Source organism: Lucilia sericata, unplaced genomic scaffold (assembly GCF_015586225.1).
Source record: "Lucilia sericata isolate MDLA Ls3-8-SP2 unplaced genomic scaffold, ASM1558622v1 Contig000250F_arrow, whole genome shotgun sequence".
Classification (NCBI taxonomy): domain Eukaryota; kingdom Metazoa; phylum Arthropoda; class Insecta; order Diptera; family Calliphoridae; genus Lucilia; species Lucilia sericata.
In genome coordinates, this window is record NW_023994276.1 from 128,155 (window position 1) to 151,908 (window position 23,754).

General features: G+C 30.2%; 1 protein-coding gene across 2 annotated transcripts; it reads left to right on the top strand.

Annotated features, from left to right (window-relative positions):
• The first annotated feature begins 9,025 nt into the window (after positions 1 to 9,025).
• On the top strand, positions 9,026 to 23,610 carry LOC119602733 (protein obstructor-E). 2 transcript variants are annotated; one of them, XM_037954415.1, is made up of 4 exons: positions 9,026 to 9,375; positions 21,667 to 21,882; positions 21,956 to 22,150; positions 23,132 to 23,610. In XM_037954415.1, exons 1-4 carry the CDS (start codon positions 9,333 to 9,335, stop codon positions 23,356 to 23,358), a joined length of 681 nt encoding a protein of 226 aa, XP_037810343.1. In that variant the 5' UTR covers positions 9,026 to 9,332; the 3' UTR covers positions 23,359 to 23,610. The 2 variants fall into 2 exon arrangements, with proteins under 2 accessions (XP_037810343.1, XP_037810342.1); XM_037954414.1 differs by lacking the exon at positions 9,026 to 9,375 and having other exon boundaries at positions 21,621 to 21,882.
• The last annotated feature ends 144 nt before the right edge of the window (positions 23,611 to 23,754 follow it).

Genomic DNA, 23,754 nt, shown 5'->3' on the forward strand with positions numbered 1-23,754 from the left:
ATTTACTTCTTTCTATCTCTAAATCTTTAACTTTATAATTTCTATATTTTGAAAACCTTTTTCTTAAATTTTTTACTCTCTTTCGATCTGTTTACCTTTCTCTTTCAAAACTTTGCTTTTAACTTTTTCTTTGAGCATTCTCCTCTATCCTACAATCTGTAAACTTTCTTTAATTTTTTTCTTTAACTTTCCTTGTTGAATATATTCTCTTTCTTTTATTCTATTCTCTCATATATTTTCTCTTTTATACGACTTTCTCTCTATCTTAACTTTGTTAAACTCTGTCTTCAACTACTTCTTATTACATTAATTTCCTTATCATTCCTTGATGATATTTCCTCACTATCTCAAAATTTCTCTCATATATTCTCATAAATCTTCTTAAGTTTAACTTAATTTACCGAAATACATAGAGTTTTAAGATTACATTTTTTAATAAAAAAAATAACATTTTAATATTAATTTAAAATATTTTTTAGCAAATGTTTATATTGGATATACACTGTGTGAAACACAACCTCTTGATAATGTAAATAAAACACCCCCATTCTCCGTCTGTCTGCTACAGTTTCCCCGATATAAAAAACTTCTTATTTACTCTATATAGAAGAGGTTACATCCATAATTGCAAGTCCGCTCATAAGGCGAGAAAAACTGTTACAAACTTAAGGCTCTCTATGTTATACCAATTTTTAACTTTACATATGAGGTGCCCCTTCTGTTCTAATTTGAGGAATATTGTTGGTAAATTTATAACATTTACTTCATATGGAAGATGTAAATCTCTTCAAAATTTCGGGACTGCAGCAGTTGTAGTTTTGTTATAGTAAATATAGAATTATGATAACCTCCTTGGAACAAGTTTAAATTCAAAAAGATATTCATACTCTCCCCTATCGCCTATATAAGTAACATTTTCATTCTCCTGGAAGGAAAAATTGCTATCACCAACTTGGCATTAACAACTCATTCACAATAGTAGATTTTATTCACAAGAGCTGTTTATTGTTTATAAAATTTCTTAAAAAAATTCACAAAGATTTTCGAAAAATCGAAAACATAAAAACATTCAGAAATAACAAATTTTTGGTCGAATATATGAAAGTGTTTGTTGTTTTTATATTGGTAGTCAAGGATTTAAACTAAAATTATTGCATTCAACTCAAAAACATGAATGAACAAAACAAAAGACTTAAGACACAAACCTTAATATAATGTATTGAAAACTCATTCAATATATGAAATGCATTTATAATAAAACATAGTATATCTTAAGGCGAAAGCAAAATTGTGCAATTATGCACTTTTAAAAACAACAAAATCAATACACTCAATATACAGTAAACATACAGTATTGTTTAAAACCTTAGCAAGACCTATAAAACAAATTTATTTAGCTGTCGTTATGGAATATATTTGTCACCACTGCTGTGGACCAGACTATAGACTAGATTATAGACTAGAATATATACTAGACTATAGACTAGACTGTAGAGTAGACTATATACTAGACTATAGACTAGACTAGACTATAGACTAGACTAGACTAGACTAGACTAGACTAGACTAGACTAGACTATAGACTATAGACTATAGACTATAGACTATAGACTATAGACTATAGACTATAGACTATAGACTATAGACTATAGACTATAGACTATAGACTATAGACTATAGATTATAGACTATAGACTATATATTAGACTATATATTAGACTATATATTAGACTATATATTAGACTAGACTAGACTAGACTAGACTAGACTAGACTATAGACTATAGATTAGACTAGACTAGACAATACTAGACTAAACTAGACTAGATTAGACTAGATTAGACTAGATTAGACTGGACTAGACTATAGGCTAGACTATAGACTAGACTATAGACTAGACTATAGACTAGACTATAGACTAGACTATAGACTGGACTATAGACTAGACTATAGACTAGACTATAGACTAGACTATAGACTAGACTATAGACTAGACTATAGACTAGACTATAGACTAGACTATAGACTAGACTATAGACTAGACTATAGACTAGACTATAGACTAGACTATAGACTAGACTATAGACTAGACTATAGACTAGACTATAGACTAGACTAGACTATAGACTAGACTATAGACTAGACTATAGACTAGACTATAGACTAGACTATAGACTAGACTAGACTATAGACTAGACTATAGACTAGACTATAGACTAGACTATAGACTAGACTATAGACTAGACTATAGACTAGACTATAGACTAGACTATAGACTAGACTATAGACTAGACTATAGACTAGACTATAGACTAGACTATAGACTAGACTATAGACTAGACTATAGACTAGACTATAGACTAGACTATAGACTAGAGACTAGACTAGACTAATAGACTAGACCTATAGACATAGACTATTAGGAACTAGACTATAGACAGACTATAGACTAGACTAGACTATAGACTAGACTATAGACTAGACTATAGACTAGACTATAGACTAGACATAGACTAACTATAGAACTAGACTATAGACTAGACTATAGACTAGACTATAGACTAGACTATAGACTAGACTAGACTAGACCTAAGACTAGACTAATGAGCTAGACTATAGGACTAGACTATAGACTAGACTCTATACTCAGACTATAGACTAGACTATAAGACTAGACTATAGACTAGACTATAGACTAGACTATAGACTAGACTATAGACTAAGACCTATAGACTAGACTTAACTAGACCTAGGAGACTAGACTATAGACTAGACTATAGACTAGACTATAGACTAGGACTAATAGACTAAGACTATAGACTAGACTATAGACTAGACTAATAGACTTAGACTATAGACTAGACTATAGACGAGACTATAGACTAAGACTATAGACTAGACTATAGACTAGACTATAGACTAGACTATAGACTAGACTATAGACTAGACTATAGACTAGACTATAGACTAGACTATAGACTAGACTATAGACTAGACTATAGACTAGACTATAGACTAGACTATAGACTAGACTATAGACTAGACTATAGACTAGACTATAGACTAGACTATAGACTAGACTATAGACTAGACTATAGACTAGACTATAGACTAGACTATAGACTAGACTATAGACTAGACTATAGACTAGACTATAGACTAGACTATAGACTAGACTATAGACTAGACTATAGACTAGACTATAGACTAGACTATAGACTAGACTATAGACTAGACTATAGACTAGACTATAGACTGGACTAGACTATAGACTGGACTAGACTATAGACTGGACTAGACTATAGACTATACTAGGCTATAGATAGACTATAGACTAGACTATAGACTAGGCTATAAATAGACTATAGACTAGACTATAGACTATACTATAGACTAGACTATAGACTAGACAATAGACTATACTATAGACTAGACTATAGACTAGACTATAGACTAGACTATAGACTCGACTATAGACTAGACTATAGACTCGACTATAGACTAGACTATAGACTAGACTATAGACTAGACTATAGACTAGACTATAGACTAGACTATAGACTAGACTATAGACTAGACTATAGACTAGACTATAGACAAGACTATAGACTAGACTATAGACTAGACTATATACTAGACTATAGACTAGACTATAGACTAGACTATAGACTAGACTATAGGCTAGACTATAGACTATACACAGTACTGAATTTTCCATGCCTTGTCTTCACTGTAATGCACCATTAATTTAGCTCCATAATACCTTTAAAAAAAGCTTTTAATATTAAATGTTGCATTTAAAATCCCAATACACAATAATAAAAGCTCATGTGTCAAATGGGATAGTCGTGTTGAAACCAATTAAACTATAGTATTACAATTTATTTCGAAATATTCGCTTTACACAAAAACCCAAAATCTCAAGTCTTGTTGGCTTAACAGAAAAAAATCGGATGTAAGCTCACACAAACGTGTCAAATGCAGATAACGCATAAATATTTGAATCAATTACTTTATACTCTAACGATATAAGCAAAGCAATTATTACAGCGAAAGACAAAAAAAACATAAAACCTAAACTATTTATTGGTACAGCGTAATAAAGCTTTATAGTTAAAAGCCAATTTATCAAACTGAATATTATGTAACATGATCGTTATATGTGAATTTATATGTTTTAGGTTTTATACACAATATATGTCAATCAAACTTCCAGTCAAAAACATACAGACATAAATAAGAAACCATTAATGTTTATGATCAGAGTGCACAATGTATGTATGTTTGTAAGTAGTACAAGTAATAATGAAAAAATAAAAACTTTTAATAAAATTTAACAAAAGTTAAACAAAACAAAGAAACTATGAACCAACCAACAACAGCAGCAAAAACAAAAAAGAAACAATAACAACTTGGTCATTACTTTGATATTATTACATATTATTTTGCAATAGGTGAATGAATGAATTAATGAATGAGTAACCAGCAAAAACAAACAACCAACTACCAGACCAAACCAAACAACTATCAACAGATCGATCGACCGACCAACCCATTACCTTAGGCTAGATAATCAATGCAACCTTTGAAAGTTATACAAAAAATATTATAACGTTACAATGTGTGCTGTTGTACGTCCTACTACCATTTAATGGAGGCAACTAGTGGCCACTCCACTTTTTTCTACTTCTACACATGCGTACCAACAATCGAACATGTTTTCACTCTCATTTCGTATGCAACATGCTGCGGTCTGAAAGAATTAAGCCAAGAATGTCATCCAGTGTTAAGAAAACCTTCAAATTGTTTTACTAAAAAAAAGCTTTTACTTTCAATCATACCAATTGGAAGTTAAGCTTTAAGTTGTTTTGTATATGACTGTGTTATTTTTTGTTAGGTGAATTCATAAAAAATTATATATTTAAATAAAAAGTACTTTGCTAATGGAAAAAAGTACCAATCGCGGTATATTTAAGGAGTTTTTCTTTGTCGAATATTTGAAAATTGAAAAGAATAGAAGATTGGAAAGAATAAGCTATTGTCCTTAATTGAAAACTTCAAAACTACAAATATTCCGAGTCCTTATGGCCTCTTACATCCAAAATTTGTAGATCGAAATACGAATCCATTAAATAAGCCAAAGACAAGTTTTTACTCCCAAAAAACAGAACCGAGCCCGAAAGTATAACCTAGACAAAGAAGAAAATAATGTCGTGACATCCCAACAAGATACCATGCATCCATCATCATTCAACGCAGCAAACTTCTCATTTATCCAATACATTCATATGAGTATATGGGAAGGGCCAGAACAATATGCCATCGATTCATTCTGTATCTTATTCATTTAACACCATTTAGTCCCACAGTCAATCCTGAACTAAAGACTAGACTATAAACTAGACTATAGACTAGACTATAGACTAGACTATAGACTAGACTATAGACTAGACTATAGACTAGACTATAGACTAGACTATAGACTAGACTATAGACTAGACTATAGACTAGACTATAGACTAGACTATAGACTAGACTATAGACTAGACTATAGACTAGATATAGACTAGACTATAGACTAGACTATAGACTAGACTATAGACTAGACTATAGACTAGACTATAGACTAGACTATAGACTAGACTATAGACTAGACTATAGACTAGACTATAGACTAGACTATAGACTAGACTATAGACTAGACTATAGACTAGACTATAGACTAGACTATAGACTAGACTATAGACTAGACTATAGACTAGACTATAGACTAGACTATAGACTAGACTATAGACTAGACTATAGACTAGACTATAGACTAGACTATAGACGACTATAGACTAGACTATAGACTAGACTATAGACTAGACTATAGACTAGACTATAGACTAGACTATAGACTAGACTATAGACTAGACTATAGACTAGACTATAGACTAGACTATAGACTAGACTATAGACTAGACTATAGACTAGACTATACAGACTAGACTATAGACTAGACTATAGACTAGACTATAGACTAGACTATACTAGACTATAGACTAGACTATAGACTAGACTATAGACTAGACTATAGACTAGACTATAGACTAGACTATAGACTAGACTATAGACTAGACTATAGACTAGACTATAGACTAGACTATAGACTAGACTATAGACTAGACTATAGACTAGACTATAGACTAGACGTATAGACTAGACTATAGACTAGACTATAGACTAGACTATAGACTAGACTATAGACTAGACTATAGACTAGACTATAGACTAGACTATAGACTAGACTATAGACTAGACTATAGACTAGACTATAGACTAGACTATAGACTAGACTATAGACTAGACTATAGACTAGACTATAGACTAGACTATAGACTAGACTATGACTAGACTATAGAACCTATACAGGGAGGGGACATACTATAGACTACTACTATAGACTAGACTATAGACTAGACTATAGACTAGACTATAGACTAGACTATAGATAGATAGACTAGACTATAGACTAGACTATAGACTAGACTATAGACTAGACTATAGACTAGACTATAGACTAGACTATAGACTAGACTATAGACTAGACTATAGACTAGACTATAGACTAGACTATAGACTAGACTATAGACTAGACTATAGACTAGACTATAGACTAGACTATAGACTAGACTATAGACTAGACTATAGACTAGACTATAGACTAGACTATAGACTAGACTATAGACTAGACTATAGACTAGACTATAGACTAGACTATAGACTAGACTATAGACTAGACTATAGACTAGACTATAGACTAGACTAGACTAGACTATAGACTAGACTATAGACTAGACTATAGACTAGACTATAGACTAGACTATAGACTAGACCATAGACTAGAATAGACTAGACTATAGACTATACTATAGACTAGACTATAGACTAGACTATAGACTAGACTGCTAGACTAACCTAGCATAGACTAGACTATAGACTAGACTATAGACTAGACTATAGACTAGACTATAGACTAGACTAGACTAGACTATAGACTAGACTATAGACTAGACTATAGACTAGACTATAGACTAGACGATAACTAGACTATAGACTAGACTATAGACTAGACTATAGACTAGACTATAGACTAGACTATAGACTAGGACTATAGACTAAGACTATAGACTAGACTATAGACTAACTATAGACTAGACTATAGACTAGACTATAGACTAGACTATAGACTAGACTATAGACTAGACTATAGACTAGACTATAGACTAGACTATAGACTAGACTATAGACTAGACCTATAGACTAGACTATAGACTAGACTATAGACTAGACTATAGACTAGGACTATAGACTAGACTATAGACTAGACTATAGACTAGACTATAGACTAGACTATAGACTAGACTATAGACTAGACTATAGACTAGACTATAGACTAGACTATAGACTAGACTATAGACTAGACTATAGACTAGACTATAGACTAGACTATAGACTAGACTATAGACTAGACTATAGACTAGACTATGACTAGACTATAGACTAGACTATAGACTAGACTATCGACTAGACTATAGACTAGACTATAGACTAGACTATAGACTAGACTATAGACTATAGACTAGACTATAGACTAGACTATAGACTAGACTATAGACTAGACTATAGACTAGACTAGAACTAGACTATAGACTAGACTATAGACTAGACTATAGACTAGACTATAGACTAGACTATAGACTAGACTATAGACTAGACTATAGACTAGACTATAGACTAGACTATAGACTAGACTATAGACTAGACTATAGACTAGACTATAGACTAGACTATAGACTAGACTATAGACTAGACTATAGACTAGACTATAGACTAGACTATAGACTAGACTATAGACTAGACTATAGACTAGACTATAGACTAGACTATAGACTAGACTATAGACTAGACTATAGACTAGACTATAGACTAGACTATAGACTAGACTATAGACTAGACTATAGACTAGACTATAGACTAGACTATAGACTAGACTATAGACTAGACTATAGACTAGACTATAGACTAGACTATAGACAACTATAGACTAGACTATAGACTAGACTATAGACTAGACTATAGACTAGACTATAGACTAGACTATAGACTAGACTATAGACTAGACTATTGACTAGACTATAGACTAGACTATAGACTAGACTATAGACTAGACTATAGACTAGACTATAGACTAGACTATAGACTAGACTATAGACTAGACTATAGACTAGACTATAGACTAGACTATAGACTAGACTATAGACTAGACTATAGACTAGACTATAGACTAGACTATAGACTAGACTATAGACTAGACTATAGACTAGACTATAGACTAGACTATAGACTAGACTATAGACTAGACTATAGACTAGACTATAGACTAGACTATAGACTAGACTATAGACTAGACTATAGACTAGACTATAGACTAGACTATAGACTAGACTATAGACTAGACTATAGACTAGACTATAGACTAGACTATAGACTAGACTATAGACTAGACTATAGACTATATTCGGAAAATATATGTAGACAAATTTCATATGAAAGATATCCCTTATCGAATCAGCTTTATATTTAAAATCAAAAATATTCAAATTAAAGTACCTTTTTGCTTTAAAGTAGCACCAAAAATTTGATAAATCATCAGACATTTATGTGGATTGTAATTTAAGCAAACAAAAACAGCAACAACAATAAGATTTCCAAACACACACGCTAATATTTATAATAATAATATTTAAAACAAGCAGCAGCATTTGTGCAAAGTATGAATTTTAAATTTGGAATAAAAAAAGCCAAACGTATAATACGTTGGGATTTTAAACAGGGGGAGAATTCAAATAAATAAATAAATAACAACAACAATAGCAACACAGAGAAATAACAACAAATAAACATAAAAAAGCATTCAAAAAAAGTACTCGTACAGGCAAATGACAAGCTTTGCAAACTTTATTTAGTTAAAAACCAATGTTTAGTTAAGTTTGGAACGTGTAACCGTTAAAACGTACTTTTTCGCACGGAAGTAAAATAAACAAAGTAGAAAACAAAAAGAAAACGACAACACTAAACACTCGCTCGAACAACGGTAACTTCTGCTTCCAACATAAGTGTTTTTGTTACTGACTTAACGTGTAAACGTATGCAAATTTTGGAAAAAACAAAAATTAAAATAAAAAATCAAAAAAAAAATAAATATCATAAAGGTTAAAGTAATAAAACTTTTAATTTCATAAAGACAAATACAAATAAATAATAACAACAATAGAATTTAAACACAATATGGCTTTTAAATTTATTATTTTGGCCCTTATGGTGTCTTATGGTAAGTACTGCCCTTCTTCCCTGCCATTAAAACATACATACATATTAACTGAAATTCTTTTAAGGCAAAGAGAAAAATGTTATAAAAATAAATAAAATTTTTAAAATATATATCTTAAAGAATAATATTCGTCTAGTGTTATGGTCAATTGGTTTAAGGCAATTGACTTAGAGTTTTACTTTCAAAATTACTCGTACTAAACTGCTAAACAAGCCAGCAGTAAAACTCCACTACAAATTCCATTCAAAAAACCAACAAAATTTATGACTTAATTATGCCAATATTGTGTGGCCAGGCAGTGGTAAACCAACAGTAACTGCAGTAGCCAGTATTTGTTAACTATGTTACCAATTCTTTTTTTTCTTTTTTGTCTGTATTAACAATCAATTACCGAATCATATCAATTGTTAAGTTACCTACTTTCGAGTAAGCATTATTATGCATTTATTTTTTTTATATCTATTTTTTCCAATTTGTTACATATTCTTTTTGGTTTTTTTTTTTTTTTGCGTTTGAAATTAGATTGTTCGCTTTAGTGCAAGAAGGCGGGGTATTTTGCTTTTTAATAGCAAAACTGCTTACATTATTTAGTTACTTTTTTTGTTGTTTAAAATCAAACATTCTATTTTTTATGAATAATAAATAAGACTGGGAATAATTTAGTAGATTGTAAAATTATAACATATTTTTGTGAAAAAAAAAAATTGTACGGATTTCTTTTGCATATGAAATTAATCTTGTTAAGAAATTTGTTTTACATTTGTTATGGAATGATTGGTAATTTTAATAAATTACTCCAAATACATTAGTTATAAACTGATTTTAAATTACTTTAAATAGAAGAAGTTTGTTGCTTGAGTCTTTTGTTTTTATAAGATTAATCTTAACACATGTGTTGTCATGTAAGCAATATTCCTCATCTTACTGTCCAAACGTGGAATCATAGAATGTTTATACATCTTCTCCTAAAAAGTGTAGATAAGTGTCTAATACTTGTTATACCCTACACCATTCTGCATTGGACTTGTGCTGATGTTTTAAGCTTAGAGTCATTTTCTAAGTCGACTAAGCCATATCATTCAATACTTTAGTTTCAAAATTTTAACAATTTTGTTAAGCAAATTTTAAAAATTTTGAGAAAATCTTCATAAGTCATATGGACAATAAAGAAGAGAATAAAATATCAAAGAAATTAGGTCGATATCTCTTACAGATTAGCCGTACCTGCGATTTGAATTTCGGAGAAAATAATTTTTTGTTAAAATTTTTTGAAAACATGCTTAATTCTTTACTTTTATGCATTTTATATAAAATCTCTTCAGTATATAAAATTTCAGATAATAGGAAACATACATCTGAAGTTTTAGTAAAATCGAATAATCTTAACCCATAAACTGTGAAGGTTATACTTCAGCTATGCAATTTTGGGAAATTTTCTTGAAATCATAGTGAAATATTATCGTATTTTCAACCGATTTAAATGTAAATTAGGAAAAAATATATAATGAAGACCCGTTTTTAAGGTGAAATCGAAAAAATTTAAATTAACCCTTAAACGTTAATTTTTTTATAATTATATAAAAAGTCCCTAATATATAACATGCGAGAAAATTGTGCGAGTTCGAGAAAAACAGATAGCCGGTTCAGTTTCAGCAGCTAAAAATACATTAAAATAAGTCGTATTAGTTTTAAAAGTTTTTACAAACCATCATTTCGTTGGCCTGTGTAATAAACTGAATTTAAATTACTTTAAATAGAAGAAGTTTGTTGCTTGAATCTTTTGTTTTTGCAAGATTAATGTAAACACATATGTTGTCATGTAAACAAGAAAGATACAATTTTGACAAATCTTCATATTCTTTGAAAAGGTGTAGATAGATGTCTAGTACTTTATATATCCTACAGCATTATGCATTGGACTTGTGCTGATGTTTAAAGTTTAGAGTCATTTAATACTCCGATAAAACCATGTCAGCCAGTTCTTCTGTCTAGAACGGACTGATACATTCTATGAGGATCAGTCCATATTTGCCTCTTAACCATAGCTTCAATAATTCAGAAAATCAAAAAAAGTAACATTTGAATGACGAAAAAGTTCCAGAAATTCGCTTTTATGTTTTAATAAAAAACTTAAAAAGTACCACTAAAGAACAAAAAGTACCAAAGAATTCACTTCATTCATTCCATCAGAATCCTATATGTCTGATTATATGTTTCTACGTTCAATATTGCAGAAAACCCAAAAAGTTCCAGATGAAGAAAAAAAAAAGTACCAAAAATCCTTTCCAAAAGATTTTCAATTACTAACAGGACCCTGAATATTTAATTTTATGTTTGTAGGTTTAATATCAATTACTCCGGGCTCTACATACTTAATTTCATGTTGCCTAGGATCGGTATTATAGAAAACTGAGAAAGTACCAGTTAAAGAACTAAAAGTACCAAAAAGTCCCCTTTTATAGGTTCTTATTCACTCCTGGCTATACATGCTTAATTTTATATTTCTAGATTCAATATTATAGAAAATTCAAAAAAGTACCTTTTGAGAAGTTCCTTATCAATAGGTTCAATATTATAGAAAATTCAAAAAGTACCTTTTGAATAACAAAAAAGTACCATAAAGTTCCCTTTAATAGGATCTCATTAACTCTGGACTCTACAAGCTTAATTTTCTAGGATCAGTATTAAAGAAAACTGAAAAAGTATCAGCCAGAGAACGAAAAGTACCAAAAAATTCCCTTTTATAAGTACTCATTTACGGACTCTACTCAATATTCGACTCAATATTATAGAAAATTCAAAAAATACCTTTTAAAGAACGAAAAAGTACAAAAAAGTCATCTTTTATAGGTTTTCATTTACTTTGGGCTCTAAATGCTTAATTTTATGTTACTAGATTCAATATTATAGAATACTCAAAAAGGACCAGTTAAAGAACGAAAAAGTACCCAAAAAGACTAGAGTTACAAACAACACCCTATTTAATTTCTTACACACAATTTTCCATCTCTGAATTTGGCATTATTTTGTTTTTATAAATAAGTACATATGAAACTGTATGTTATTGTTTTTTCCTTATTCTAATTTTTTATGAAATTTTCAAAGGTTGTCTCGGATTTTTGCTCATATCCCCATTATTTATGAACCGATTTTGCTGATTTTATATAGCTATCTTCTTGAAAGCTTGCCTGATAGAATAATCGAAGATTTGAATCCCGAAGATTATGTGGGATCTTCAGAAAATCTCAATAAACATACAGACGGACAGACATTCAGACAGACGGACATAGCTTAATCGACTTCGCTATCTATAAAGATCCAAATGTACCTTATGGGGTTGGAAAATTTTATTGTAGAAATTAAAAACGGAATGACAATCAATTAGATAAAATAGTTTTTAACTGTTACACATAAATTCGATGTAAAAAGGGTGAGGTATCACACCTGGTACGCCAAATTTTAATGTAAAAAGGTTTAGTTTGATATAACAATTTTTAATGGGTCTCGCCCTTGGTACAACATCAAATATCAATATTTTATTATTCATTTTCAAAATTGCGAAAAGAATTGACGTCATAATTATGTATATGTATATCATTATATACGTATGTATATGTATATTCAAAAATATCTTCCAGTATAATATAAAACATCGGTATTACTTCTAACTGAAAAATAAAGCTTAATTTCAGCTCATAAGTCTTTGTCTGATCCCACAATTTGTAACTATTAATTTCAAGTATGTTGCTTAAGTCTTTTGTTTTTTCTAGTCTTTTACAACAATATCAGGTAAACACACAGTTGCTAGTCTTTTTTTCGAAAATAAAACAAATATAAAGTCAATTGAACTCTCGAAATGTGTTGAGTTTTAGTTCAATATTATTTTCATTCTTAATTCTTTAGAGTTATACCTACCACTTTGATTAAATATTGGACTTTATTAATATATGTATATCATAAAAAGCTTTTGATTTTATAATAAAAACAAACTTGTTTGTTTTTTTATATATACAAAATAACAGGCTGTGGTTATATTTTTACATAATTTTTGTCTTAGTTATTGTTCTTTGGTTGGAAAAAAAAAATCAAAAAACAAAAACGTTAAACCACTTTTTTTCTCCACTTAAAATTAATAATATGATCTGGTTTCTAATGTTGTGGTGGTTGTGTTTTATTTTTTTCTAAACGGCCTTTACTTGTTGCTAGAGAATAAATTTGAGCCGCGAATTTAAAATGTTTATTGTGTTTTAAACTTAATCTAGTTTTTTTTTTAATTCAAATGTTAAAAGACTGGTTTCTTTTTGATTTTTCCTTTCGATTTTAAAAACAGTGACAGTGTTTAAAAATTTAGCAAAAAAAAAAAAAAACAACAAATAACTGTGCTAATTAAGGCTATAACGACTTATATATACCCTTCTAACTAAAGTATAATTTAATATAAATATATTAGTTGTATAACTTGAAAATAAGGAGTAGTTTTTGTCTTTTGTATAATTTTCAATAATATGGAATCAAAAATATATAAAACATATACGACTTTATCTGAATGATTATCTATAAGAGAGAAGTTTTTGGTACTTTTTCATTCTTCAAAAAGTACTTTTTGAATTTTTTTATACTTTTTTAAATTTTCTATAATATGGAATTAAAAAAAGCATGAAACCAAACATCCTGATTTAATGAATTTCTATAAGAGGGAGTTTTGGGTACTTTATCATTCTTCAAATCAGGCATCTAAAATTCAGTACTTTAATACTTTTTTCACAACTTTTTGAAATTGAAAAAAAACTAGATACCCCCACGACATTTTCGGTACTTTTTCGAACTAGTCTAGTCTATAGTCCAGTCTATAGTCTAGTCTATAGTCTAGTCTATAGTCTAGTCTATAGTCTAGTCTATAGTCTAGTCTATAGTCTAGTCTATAGTCTAGTCTATAGTCTAGTCTATAGTCTAGTCTATAGTCTAGTCTATAGTCTAGTCTATAGTCTAGTCATAGTCTAGTCTATAGTCTAGTCTATAGTCTAGTCTATAGTCTAGTCTATAGTCTAGTCTATAGTCCAGTCTATAGTCTAGTCTATAGTCTAGTCTATAGTCTAGTCTATAGTCCAGTCTATAGTCTAGTCTATAGTCTAGTCTATAGTCCAGTCTATAGTCTAGTCTATAGTCTAGTCTATAGTCTAGTCTATAGTCTAGTCTATAGTCTAGTCTATAGTCTAGTCTATAGTCTAGTCTATAGTCTGGTCTATAGTCTAGTCTAGTCTATAGTCTAGTCTAGTCTAGTCTATAGTCTAGTCTATAGTCTAGTCTATAGTCTAGTCTATAGTCTAGTCTATAGTCTAGTCTATAGTCTAATCTATAGTCTAGTCTATAGTCTAGTCTATAGTCTAGTCTATAGTCTAATCTATAGTCTAGTAGTCTAGTCTATAGTCTAGTCTATAGTCTAGTCTAGTATAGTCTAGTCTATAGTCTAGTCTATAGTCTAGTCTATAGTCTAGTCTATAGTCTAGTCTATAGTCTAGTCTATAGTCTAGTCTATAGTCTAGTCTATAGTCTAGTCTAGTCTAGTCTATAGTCTAGTCTATAGTCTAGTCTATAGTCTAGTCTATAGTCTAGTCTATAGTCTAGTCTATAGTCTAGTCTATAGTCTAGTCTATAGTCTAGTCTATAGTCTAGTCTATAGTCTAGTCTATAGTCTAGTCTAGTCTAGTCTATAGTCTAGTCTATAGTCTAGTCTATAGTCTAGTCTATAGTCTAGTCTATAGTCTAGTCTATAGTCTAGTCTATAGTCTAGTCTATAGTCTAGTCTATAGTCTAGTCTATAGTCTAGTCTATAGTCTAGTCTATAGTCTAGTCTATAGTCTAGTCTATAGTCTAGTCTAAGTCTAGTCTATAGTCTAGTCTATAGTCTAGTCTATAGTCTAGTCTATAGTCTAGTCTATAGTCTAGTCTATAGTCTAGTCTATAGTCTAGTCTATAGTCTAGTCTATAGTCTAGTCTATAGTCTAGTCTATAGTCTAGTCTATAGTCTAGTCTATAGTCTAGTCTATAGTCTAGTCTATAGTCTAGTCTATAGTCTAGTCTATAGTCTAGTCTATAGTCTAGTCTATAGTCTAGTCTATAGTCTAGTCTATAGTCTAGTCTATAGTCTAGTCTATAGTCTAGTCTATAGTCTAGTCTATAGTCTAGTCTATAGTCTAGTCTATAGTCTAGTCTATAGTCTAGTCTATAGTCTAGTCTATAGTCTAGTCTATAGTCTAGTCTATAGTCTAGTCTATAGTCTAGTCTATAGTCTAGTCTATAGTCTAGTCTATAGTCTAGTCTATAGTCTAGTCTATAGTCTAGTCTATAGTCTAGTCTATAGTCTAGTCTATAGTCTAGTCTATAGTCTAGTCTATAGTCTAGTCTAGTCTAGTCTATAGTCTAGTCTATAGTCTAGTCTATAGTCTAGTCTATTAGTCTAGTCTATAGTCTAGTCTAGCTAGTCTAGTCTATAGTCTAGTCTATAGTCTAGTCTATAGTCTAGTCTATAGTCTAGTCTATAGTCTAGTCTATAGTCTAGTCTATGAGTCTGTCCTAGTCTATAGTCTAGTCTATAGTCTAGTCTATAGTCTAGTCTATAGTCTAGTCTATAGTCTAGTCTATAGTCCTAGTCTATAGTCTAGTCTAGTCTAGTCTATAGTCTAGTCTATAGTCTAGTCTATAGTCTAGTCTATAGTCTAGTCTATAGTCTAGTCTATAGTCTAGTCTATAGTCTAGTCTATAGTCTAGTCTATAGTCTAGTCTATAGTCTATCTATAGTCTAGTCTATAGTCTAGTCTATAGTCTAGTCTTAGTAGTCTATAGTCTAGTCTATAGTCTAGTTCTATATAGTCTAGTCTATAGTCTAGTCTATAGTCTAGTCTATAGTAGTCTATAGTCTAGTCTATAGTCTAGTCTATAGTCTAGTCTATAGTCTAGTCTATAGTCTAGTCTATAGTCTAGTCTATAGTCTAGTCTATAGTCTAGTCTATAGTCTAGTCTATAGTCTAGTCTATAGTCTAGTCTATAGTCTAGTCTATAGTCTAGTCTATAGTCTAGTCTATAGTCTAGTCTATAGTCTAGTCTATAGTCTAGTCTATAGTCTAGTCTATAGTCTAGCTATGCTAGTACAGTCTAGTCTATAGTCTAGTCTATAGTCTAGTCTATAGTCTAGTCTATAGCTAGTCTATAGTCTAGTCTATAGTCTAGTCTATAGTCTAGTCTATAGTCTAGTCTCTAGTCTAGTCTATAGTCTAGTCTATAGTCTAGTCTATAGTCTAGTCTATAGTCTAATCTATAGTCTAGTCTATAGTCTAGTCTATAATCTAGTCTATAGTCTAGTCTATAATCTAGTCTATAGTCTAAGACGTTATATATAGTCTAGTCTATAGTCTGTAGTCTAGTCTATAGTCTAGTCTATAGTCTAGTCTATAGTCTAGTCTATAGTCTAGTCTATAGTCTAGTCTATAGTCTAGTCTATAGTCTAGTCTATAGTCTATAGTCTGGTACTCGTAACTTCTTTTTGAATTTTCTATAATATTGAACAGAGAAACTTAGTGAGATAAAAGTATTTTTAAAGTACTTTTTAAATTTTCTATAAAAACGTTCTAATTGTATCCCTTATATGGTCGTGGAATAAAATTGTGCAAATTACAAACTGATAGACAAACATATTGTATATACACTTCTCACAAAGGTGAAGGGTAAAACAAGACACAAATTAGCTGAATAAATATTAGATTGTTTTTTTTTAATTTATTTCAATACTCGTTAGAAAAACGTCACAATTTTGTGTTACGTACATACATACATATATTAATATTTTTATAATAAATTATTAAATTTCAAATAAATATGAAAAGAAAAGTGTTAATACCATGACATTTTTTTCGCTTTTTACCATAAATTCTGTTATCTGTTACCTTATATAAAACTGAGTATTTTGAAATTCTTTTAGAAAAAAAAAAAAACATTTTAATAGACATAAATTCAACATGCAACAAACACGAACAAAATAAACCATAATATTTTATGGTTATAACATTCACTTGACCATAAATGGTATTCTCGGTCGGAAATATTCATGTTTGTGTGTGTTTTTTATGTGCCGAAAAGTTATTAAAAACTTAAAAAAAACTACAGACCAATAATATTATAGATTTCAGATTTTATGACATTTTTGTTTTCAATTTACACACTGTTGTATAGAATATTAAATATTTATAAGTATTTCTTGTTTTCTGTGTACTTATTTTGCAATAAATATTCAACTCTAGTTAATGTTTACTATTTTTTTTTTTTTGCAAATTGTTTAAATTAAAACTAAATAAATTCCCATGACTAATAATTTGTTTGCCCTTCATTTGAAATGCTTAATTTATTACTTTAATAGTAAATAAAACTTGTTTAAATATGAGCAATTGTTTAAAAAATAAATAAATAGAAATTAAAATTGTTAAGGATTATACAGACATTGTATAAATTGATTTATAACAACTAATTGGCGGAATCTGATGCTTTTAACAAGAAATCATAAAATCCTACCTTCAGTTATTGTCAAGTTATAATAATGGGCCTTAAAGTACTAAACTAATTATCCGCTAGACTACAAACTAGACCAAGACTAGACTATATATTATAGTCTATAGTGCAGTTTGTAGTCTAGTATATAATCTAATATATAATTTAGTCTGTAGTGTAGTAAATGGTTTAGTCTAGTAAATAAACTAGTCTATGGTTCAGCTTATAGGCTAGACTATAGACTAGACTATAGACTAGACTATAGACTAGACTATAGACTAGACTATAGACTAGACTATATACTAGACTATAGACTAGACTATAGACTAGACTATAGACTAGACTATAGACTAGACTATAGACTAGACTATAGACTAGACTATAGACTAGACTATAGACTAGACTATAGACTAGACTATAGACTAGACTATAGACTAGACTATAGACTAGACTATAGACTAGACTATAGACTAGACTAGACTAGACTATAGACTAGACTATAGACTAGACTATAGACTAGACTATAGACTAGACTATAGACTAGACTATAGACTAGACTATAGACTAGACTATAGACTAGACTATAGACTAGACTATAGACTAGACTATAGACTAGACTATAGACTAGACTATAGACTAGACTATAGACTAGACTATAGACTAGACTATAGACTAGACTATAGACTAGACTATAGACTAGACTATAGACTAGACTATAGACTAGACTATAGACTAGACTATAGACTAGACTATAGACTAGACTATAGACTAGACTATAGACTAGACTATAGACTAGACTATAGACTAGACTATAGACTAGACTATAGACTAGACTATAGACTAGACTATAGACTAGACTATAGACTAGATGACTATAGACTAGACTATAGACTAGACTATAGACTAGACTATAGACTAGACTATAGACTAGACTATAGACTAGACTATAGACTAGACTATAGACTAGACTATAGACTAGACTATAGACTAGACTATAGACTAGACTATAGACTAGACTATAGACTAGACTATAGACTAGACTATAGACTAGACTATAGACTAGACTATAGACTAGACTATAGACTAGACTATAGACTAGACTATAGACTAGACTATAGACTAGACTATAGACTAGACTATAGACTAGACTATAGACTAGACTATAGACTAGACTATAGACTAGACTATAGACTAGACTATAGACTAGACTATAGACTAGACTATAGACTAGACTATAGACTAGACTATAGACTAGACTATAGACTAGACTATAGACTAGACTATAGACTAGACTATAGACTAGACTATAGACTAGACTATAGACTAGACTATAGACTAGACTATAGACTAGACTATAGACTAGACTATAGACTAGACTATAGACTAGACTATAGACTAACTATAGACTAGACTAGACAAAACTATAGACTAAACTATAGACTAAACTATAGACTAAACTATAGACTAAACTATAGACTAACCTATAGACTACATTACAGACTACATTACAGACTAAAGTATAGACTAAACTATAGTGCGGACTACACTATTGATTGGACTATAGTCTACTATATGCAAGACTAGACTATAGACTAGACTATAGACTAGACTATAGACTAGACTATAGACTAGACTATAGACTAGACTATAGACCAGACTATAGACTAGACTATAGACTAGACTATAGACTAGACTATAGACTAGACTATAGACTAGACTATAGACTAGACTATAGACTAGGCTATAGACTGGACTATAAGCTAGAAAAAGAATAGACTATGGGCTAGAATATAGACTAGTCTATGGCTAGAATAAAGTCTAGACTATAGACTAGACTAGCCTATAGACTAGACTATAGGCTAGAATATAGACTAGACTATAGATTAGACTATAGACTATACTAAATGATATATTAGATTATAGACTACTGAGGCAATAGACTAGACTATAGGCTAGAATATAGACTAGACTATAAGCTAGTATATAGACTAGACTATAGGCTAGATTATAGACTAAACTATAGATTAGACTATAGGCTAGACTATAGACTAGACTATTAACTATTCTTTATCCTATAGACTGGTATATACTTATCAAAAGTTTATAAATTCGAAAAAGTACTGAAAATGTCACAGGGGTACAGCGGTATTTTTCGGGATTTCAAATAGTACTGAAAAAAGTACTAAAGTACTGAAATTTTCAACTTTTTAGAATAGACATTTTTTTGTCATCAATAATCTGTCATTCCATTTGTAACACATTGAAATATTAGTCTTAGGTATTAATTTTATTTAAAAACTTACCGATTTATATGAATGCATCAACACTAATATATAATTTCAAGATTTTTCTGAAATGAAAAAAAAAAATCAAGAAGTGTTATAAAAATAAGATTTTTATTGTTAATAAATAAATTTTAATTAAACCTAAACTTTATCAACATACATACATATGCATGTATGTACATTAGGATGGCCCCAAAAACAATATTTAATATGAGAGTTTCTCAATATTCGTGGTCTTGTGTGAGTATTTGTTTAAGTGGATTAATGTATAAAAAGTTTTTTAGAGGTTAATAAAAATTGTATATCATATGAAAGGTCTTTGAAAATAAAATTTTATTGTAAATCGAAAAATATTCAAAATTTAGAAAATTTGTTATTTTTTTTTAAATTTGAATATTTTTGGACATATGTAAATATATGAATTATAGTTTTATATTATGTATATGTCGTTGAAAACAATTTTTTTGCTTCATTTTTTAATAAAAAAAATTAATTACTGGTGAAAAATTAATTGTAAAATTTCTTTATATTTAAACTTTAACAATTTTTGTAATAATTATCTGAAAAGTCATTAGGCGTGCTGACCTTCGGCTAAATACATAAGAAGTCATCAGGTTTTATCCCTACTGTTGACAATGTGCAGATTTTGTGTTCAGGAAATTTGATAAAATATATGAAAATGTCAGGGGATGTCATAAAGCTATATAAACGCGTTAAGTCCCATACAAATTTTACGAAACCAAAAACAATTTACAAGCGCATTGCTAAAGTTTCATTCATGGATTTCAGTATAAATTTTTTGTTCAACTCCTAAAACCCACAACATTTTCAAATAGTTACGTCACTTTAAAATGCAAAAAAAAAAAAAAACACACACACACAAACTTGTTTCACTTTCGTGCATTTAACTGTAAATAAAATTAAATAACTGTTTAATACTTGATAATAGCAATTGTGAAGATGAGCAATTTCGAAAACCCGTTTAACATCTTGCGGACTATGTATAATGGTAATGGGTGTCTGTCTGGGTGTTTGTGTAGACACTGCATTGAATGACATTTTTTTATAGTAGTATTTCTCATACCGATTTATTAAGGAAACCAAAACTAAAAGAAATGTAAGAAGATGCTGATGACAGTCGGGATTTTTCGTAGTATATAAATGTATGTTAACGAAGACAAAAAAATACTTCCGATATTATTATTTTGATTGTAAAATTTTCACACACAAAAATTGTCGACTTAAAAATTAAGTTCCTGTTTGTAAAGATGAGATTAAATTTTATATTTAGTGGGTTAGTTTGCTGAAGTGTTTATACAAGATTTAACAGTTATATGTACATGTAGGTATATGGTATATAGGTATTACATGAATTTTAAAAGTCCTTGACCTTATAGAGAAATTGAAAATAAATCCAAAAAAATGTATAAACTTTCAAATATATTCAATTTTCTCTTTCTCTCTTCAGTGCACTGTGTACCCGTCGAATCGATTGAATGTCCCGAGAAATATGGCGTTCAGGCTTATGCCCATACCGAACATTGTGATCAATTCTTTTTATGCACCAATGGCACTATAACTTTGGAAACGTGTGAAAATGGTTTGTTGTTCGATGGCAAGGGAGCTGTACACAATCATTGCAACTACAACTGGGCTGTGGACTGCAAGGGCAGACAATGGGATCGTATGTTGTTAAAAACAATTTCATTAAACTTTGCAATAATAATTATTTTCTGTTATGTAATAAATTTTTTTAGCTACACCCATTTCAACACCTGGTTGTGAGTATCAATTTGGTATTTATCCCGTTTCGAAAGAATGTTCAACCACCTATATTAAGTGTGCCCATGGTGAGCCAATTGAACAAGAATGTGATGCTGGTTTGGCTTATGATGAACGTATACATGGCTGTAACTGGCCCGATCAATTGTTGGAAACTTGTAATCCAGAAGGTAATTTCTTTTAGGGTTATTTAATTTTGTTATCAAAAAAAATTTGCTTAATTCCAGATCAGTATTATCTCAGTTCTGCTTCGGTTGTAATTCAGTTATAGTTAAGTTCTAGTTCAGTTCTAGTTCAGTTCTAGTTCAGTTTCTAGTTCAGTTCCTAGTTTACAATTCTAGTTTCAATTCTAGTTCAGTTCTAGTTGCAGTTCTAGTTTTCAGTTCTAGTTCAGTTCTAGTTCAGTTCTAGTTCAGTCAGTTTCTATCATTTCAGTTCAGTTCTAATTCAGTTCTAGTTCAGTTGTAGTCAGTTCTAGTTCCAGTTCTAGTTCAGTTCTAGTCAGTTCTAGTCAGTTCTAGTTCAGTTCTAGTCAGTTCTAGTTCAGTTATAGTTCAGTTCTAGTTCATTCTAGTTCGTTCTAGTTCATCAGTTCTAAGTTCAGTTCTAGTTCAGTTCTAGTTCAGTTCTAGTTCAGTTCTAGTTCAGTTCTAGGGTTCAGTTCTATTTCAGTATATGTTACAGTTAGTCAGTTCTAGTCCTTTTAGTTCAGTTCTAGTTAAGTTTAGTTCAGTTCTAGTCATTTCTAGTTCAGTTTTTAGTTCAGTTCTATTCTAGTTCAGTTCTAGTTCAGTTCTAGTTCAGTTCTAGTTCAGTTCTAGTTCAGTTCTAGTTCAGTTCTAGTTCAGTTCTAGTTCAGTTCTAGTTCAGTTCTAGTTCAGTTCTAGTTCAGTTCTAGTTCAGTTCTAGTTCAGTTCTAGTTCAGTTCTAGTTCAGTTCTAGTTCAGTTCTAGTTCAGTTCTAGTTCAGTTCTAGTTCAGTTCTAGTTCAGTTCTAGTTCAGTTCTGGTTCAGTTCTAGTTCAGTTCTAGTTCTAGTTCAGTTTTAGATCTTTCCGTTAAAGTTCTGATTACAAAAACTAGTCTTTTTATTTCACCCCCAACCAAAATAACATAAAAACTAAAATTTTCTGTTTCAAAAATTAAATTTCAGCTGTTGTCGGCTTCAAGTGCCCAACTAAGGTTGATGGTCCAGCTGCCCGTTTCTGGCCTTTCCCACGTTTCGCTGTACCCGGCGACTGTCATCGTTTAATCACTTGTGTCGAAGGACACCCACGTCTTATTACCTGTGGTGAAGATAAAGTATTCGATGAAACCACATTAACCTGTGAAGATCCTGAAGAGGCTCATTCAAAATGCGGTGGTGGATTTGGAAAATAAAATTCTTACTCTTTGAAAACTTTTACTTTTTTTCTATAAAAAAATTTAACAACAGCACATGTCCTTTAAATAATCTCCGTTTTATTTTTGTGTAAATAGTTTATCAATTGTTTATTATATGTATGTAAATCTTTTTTTTAATATGTGTATTCCTATTGGTTAAGTCCCTTAATTAAATTGTTGAAATATTTGCCCTTAATTGTAAAAAGACCTTAAAGAAAAATATGAACAAATAAGCAATAATAATAAAAATGATGTTTTATTTATTAGTAAAAAAATGATGGCTTTAAAAAGCGGTGTTTTACATTTAAATCATCCCAGAAATTAAAAAATAACGACATTAAATTTAAACACTACAACATTTGTTTTAATTTGGGACAAAATTAAAAAAGAGCA

Bases quoted from the DNA above. Each gene is read 5' to 3' on its own strand.
- LOC119602733 (XM_037954414.1), top strand. From the start codon at position 21,621: ATGTATAAACTTTCAAATATATTCAATTTTCTCTTTCTCTCTTCAGTG. The intron at 21,883-21,955 runs GTATGTTGTTAA...AAATTTTTTTAG, and splicing joins CAAGGGCAGACAATGGGATC to CTACACCCATTTCAACACCT. The intron at 22,151-23,131 runs GTAATTTCTTTT...ATTAAATTTCAG, and splicing joins GGAAACTTGTAATCCAGAAG to CTGTTGTCGGCTTCAAGTGC.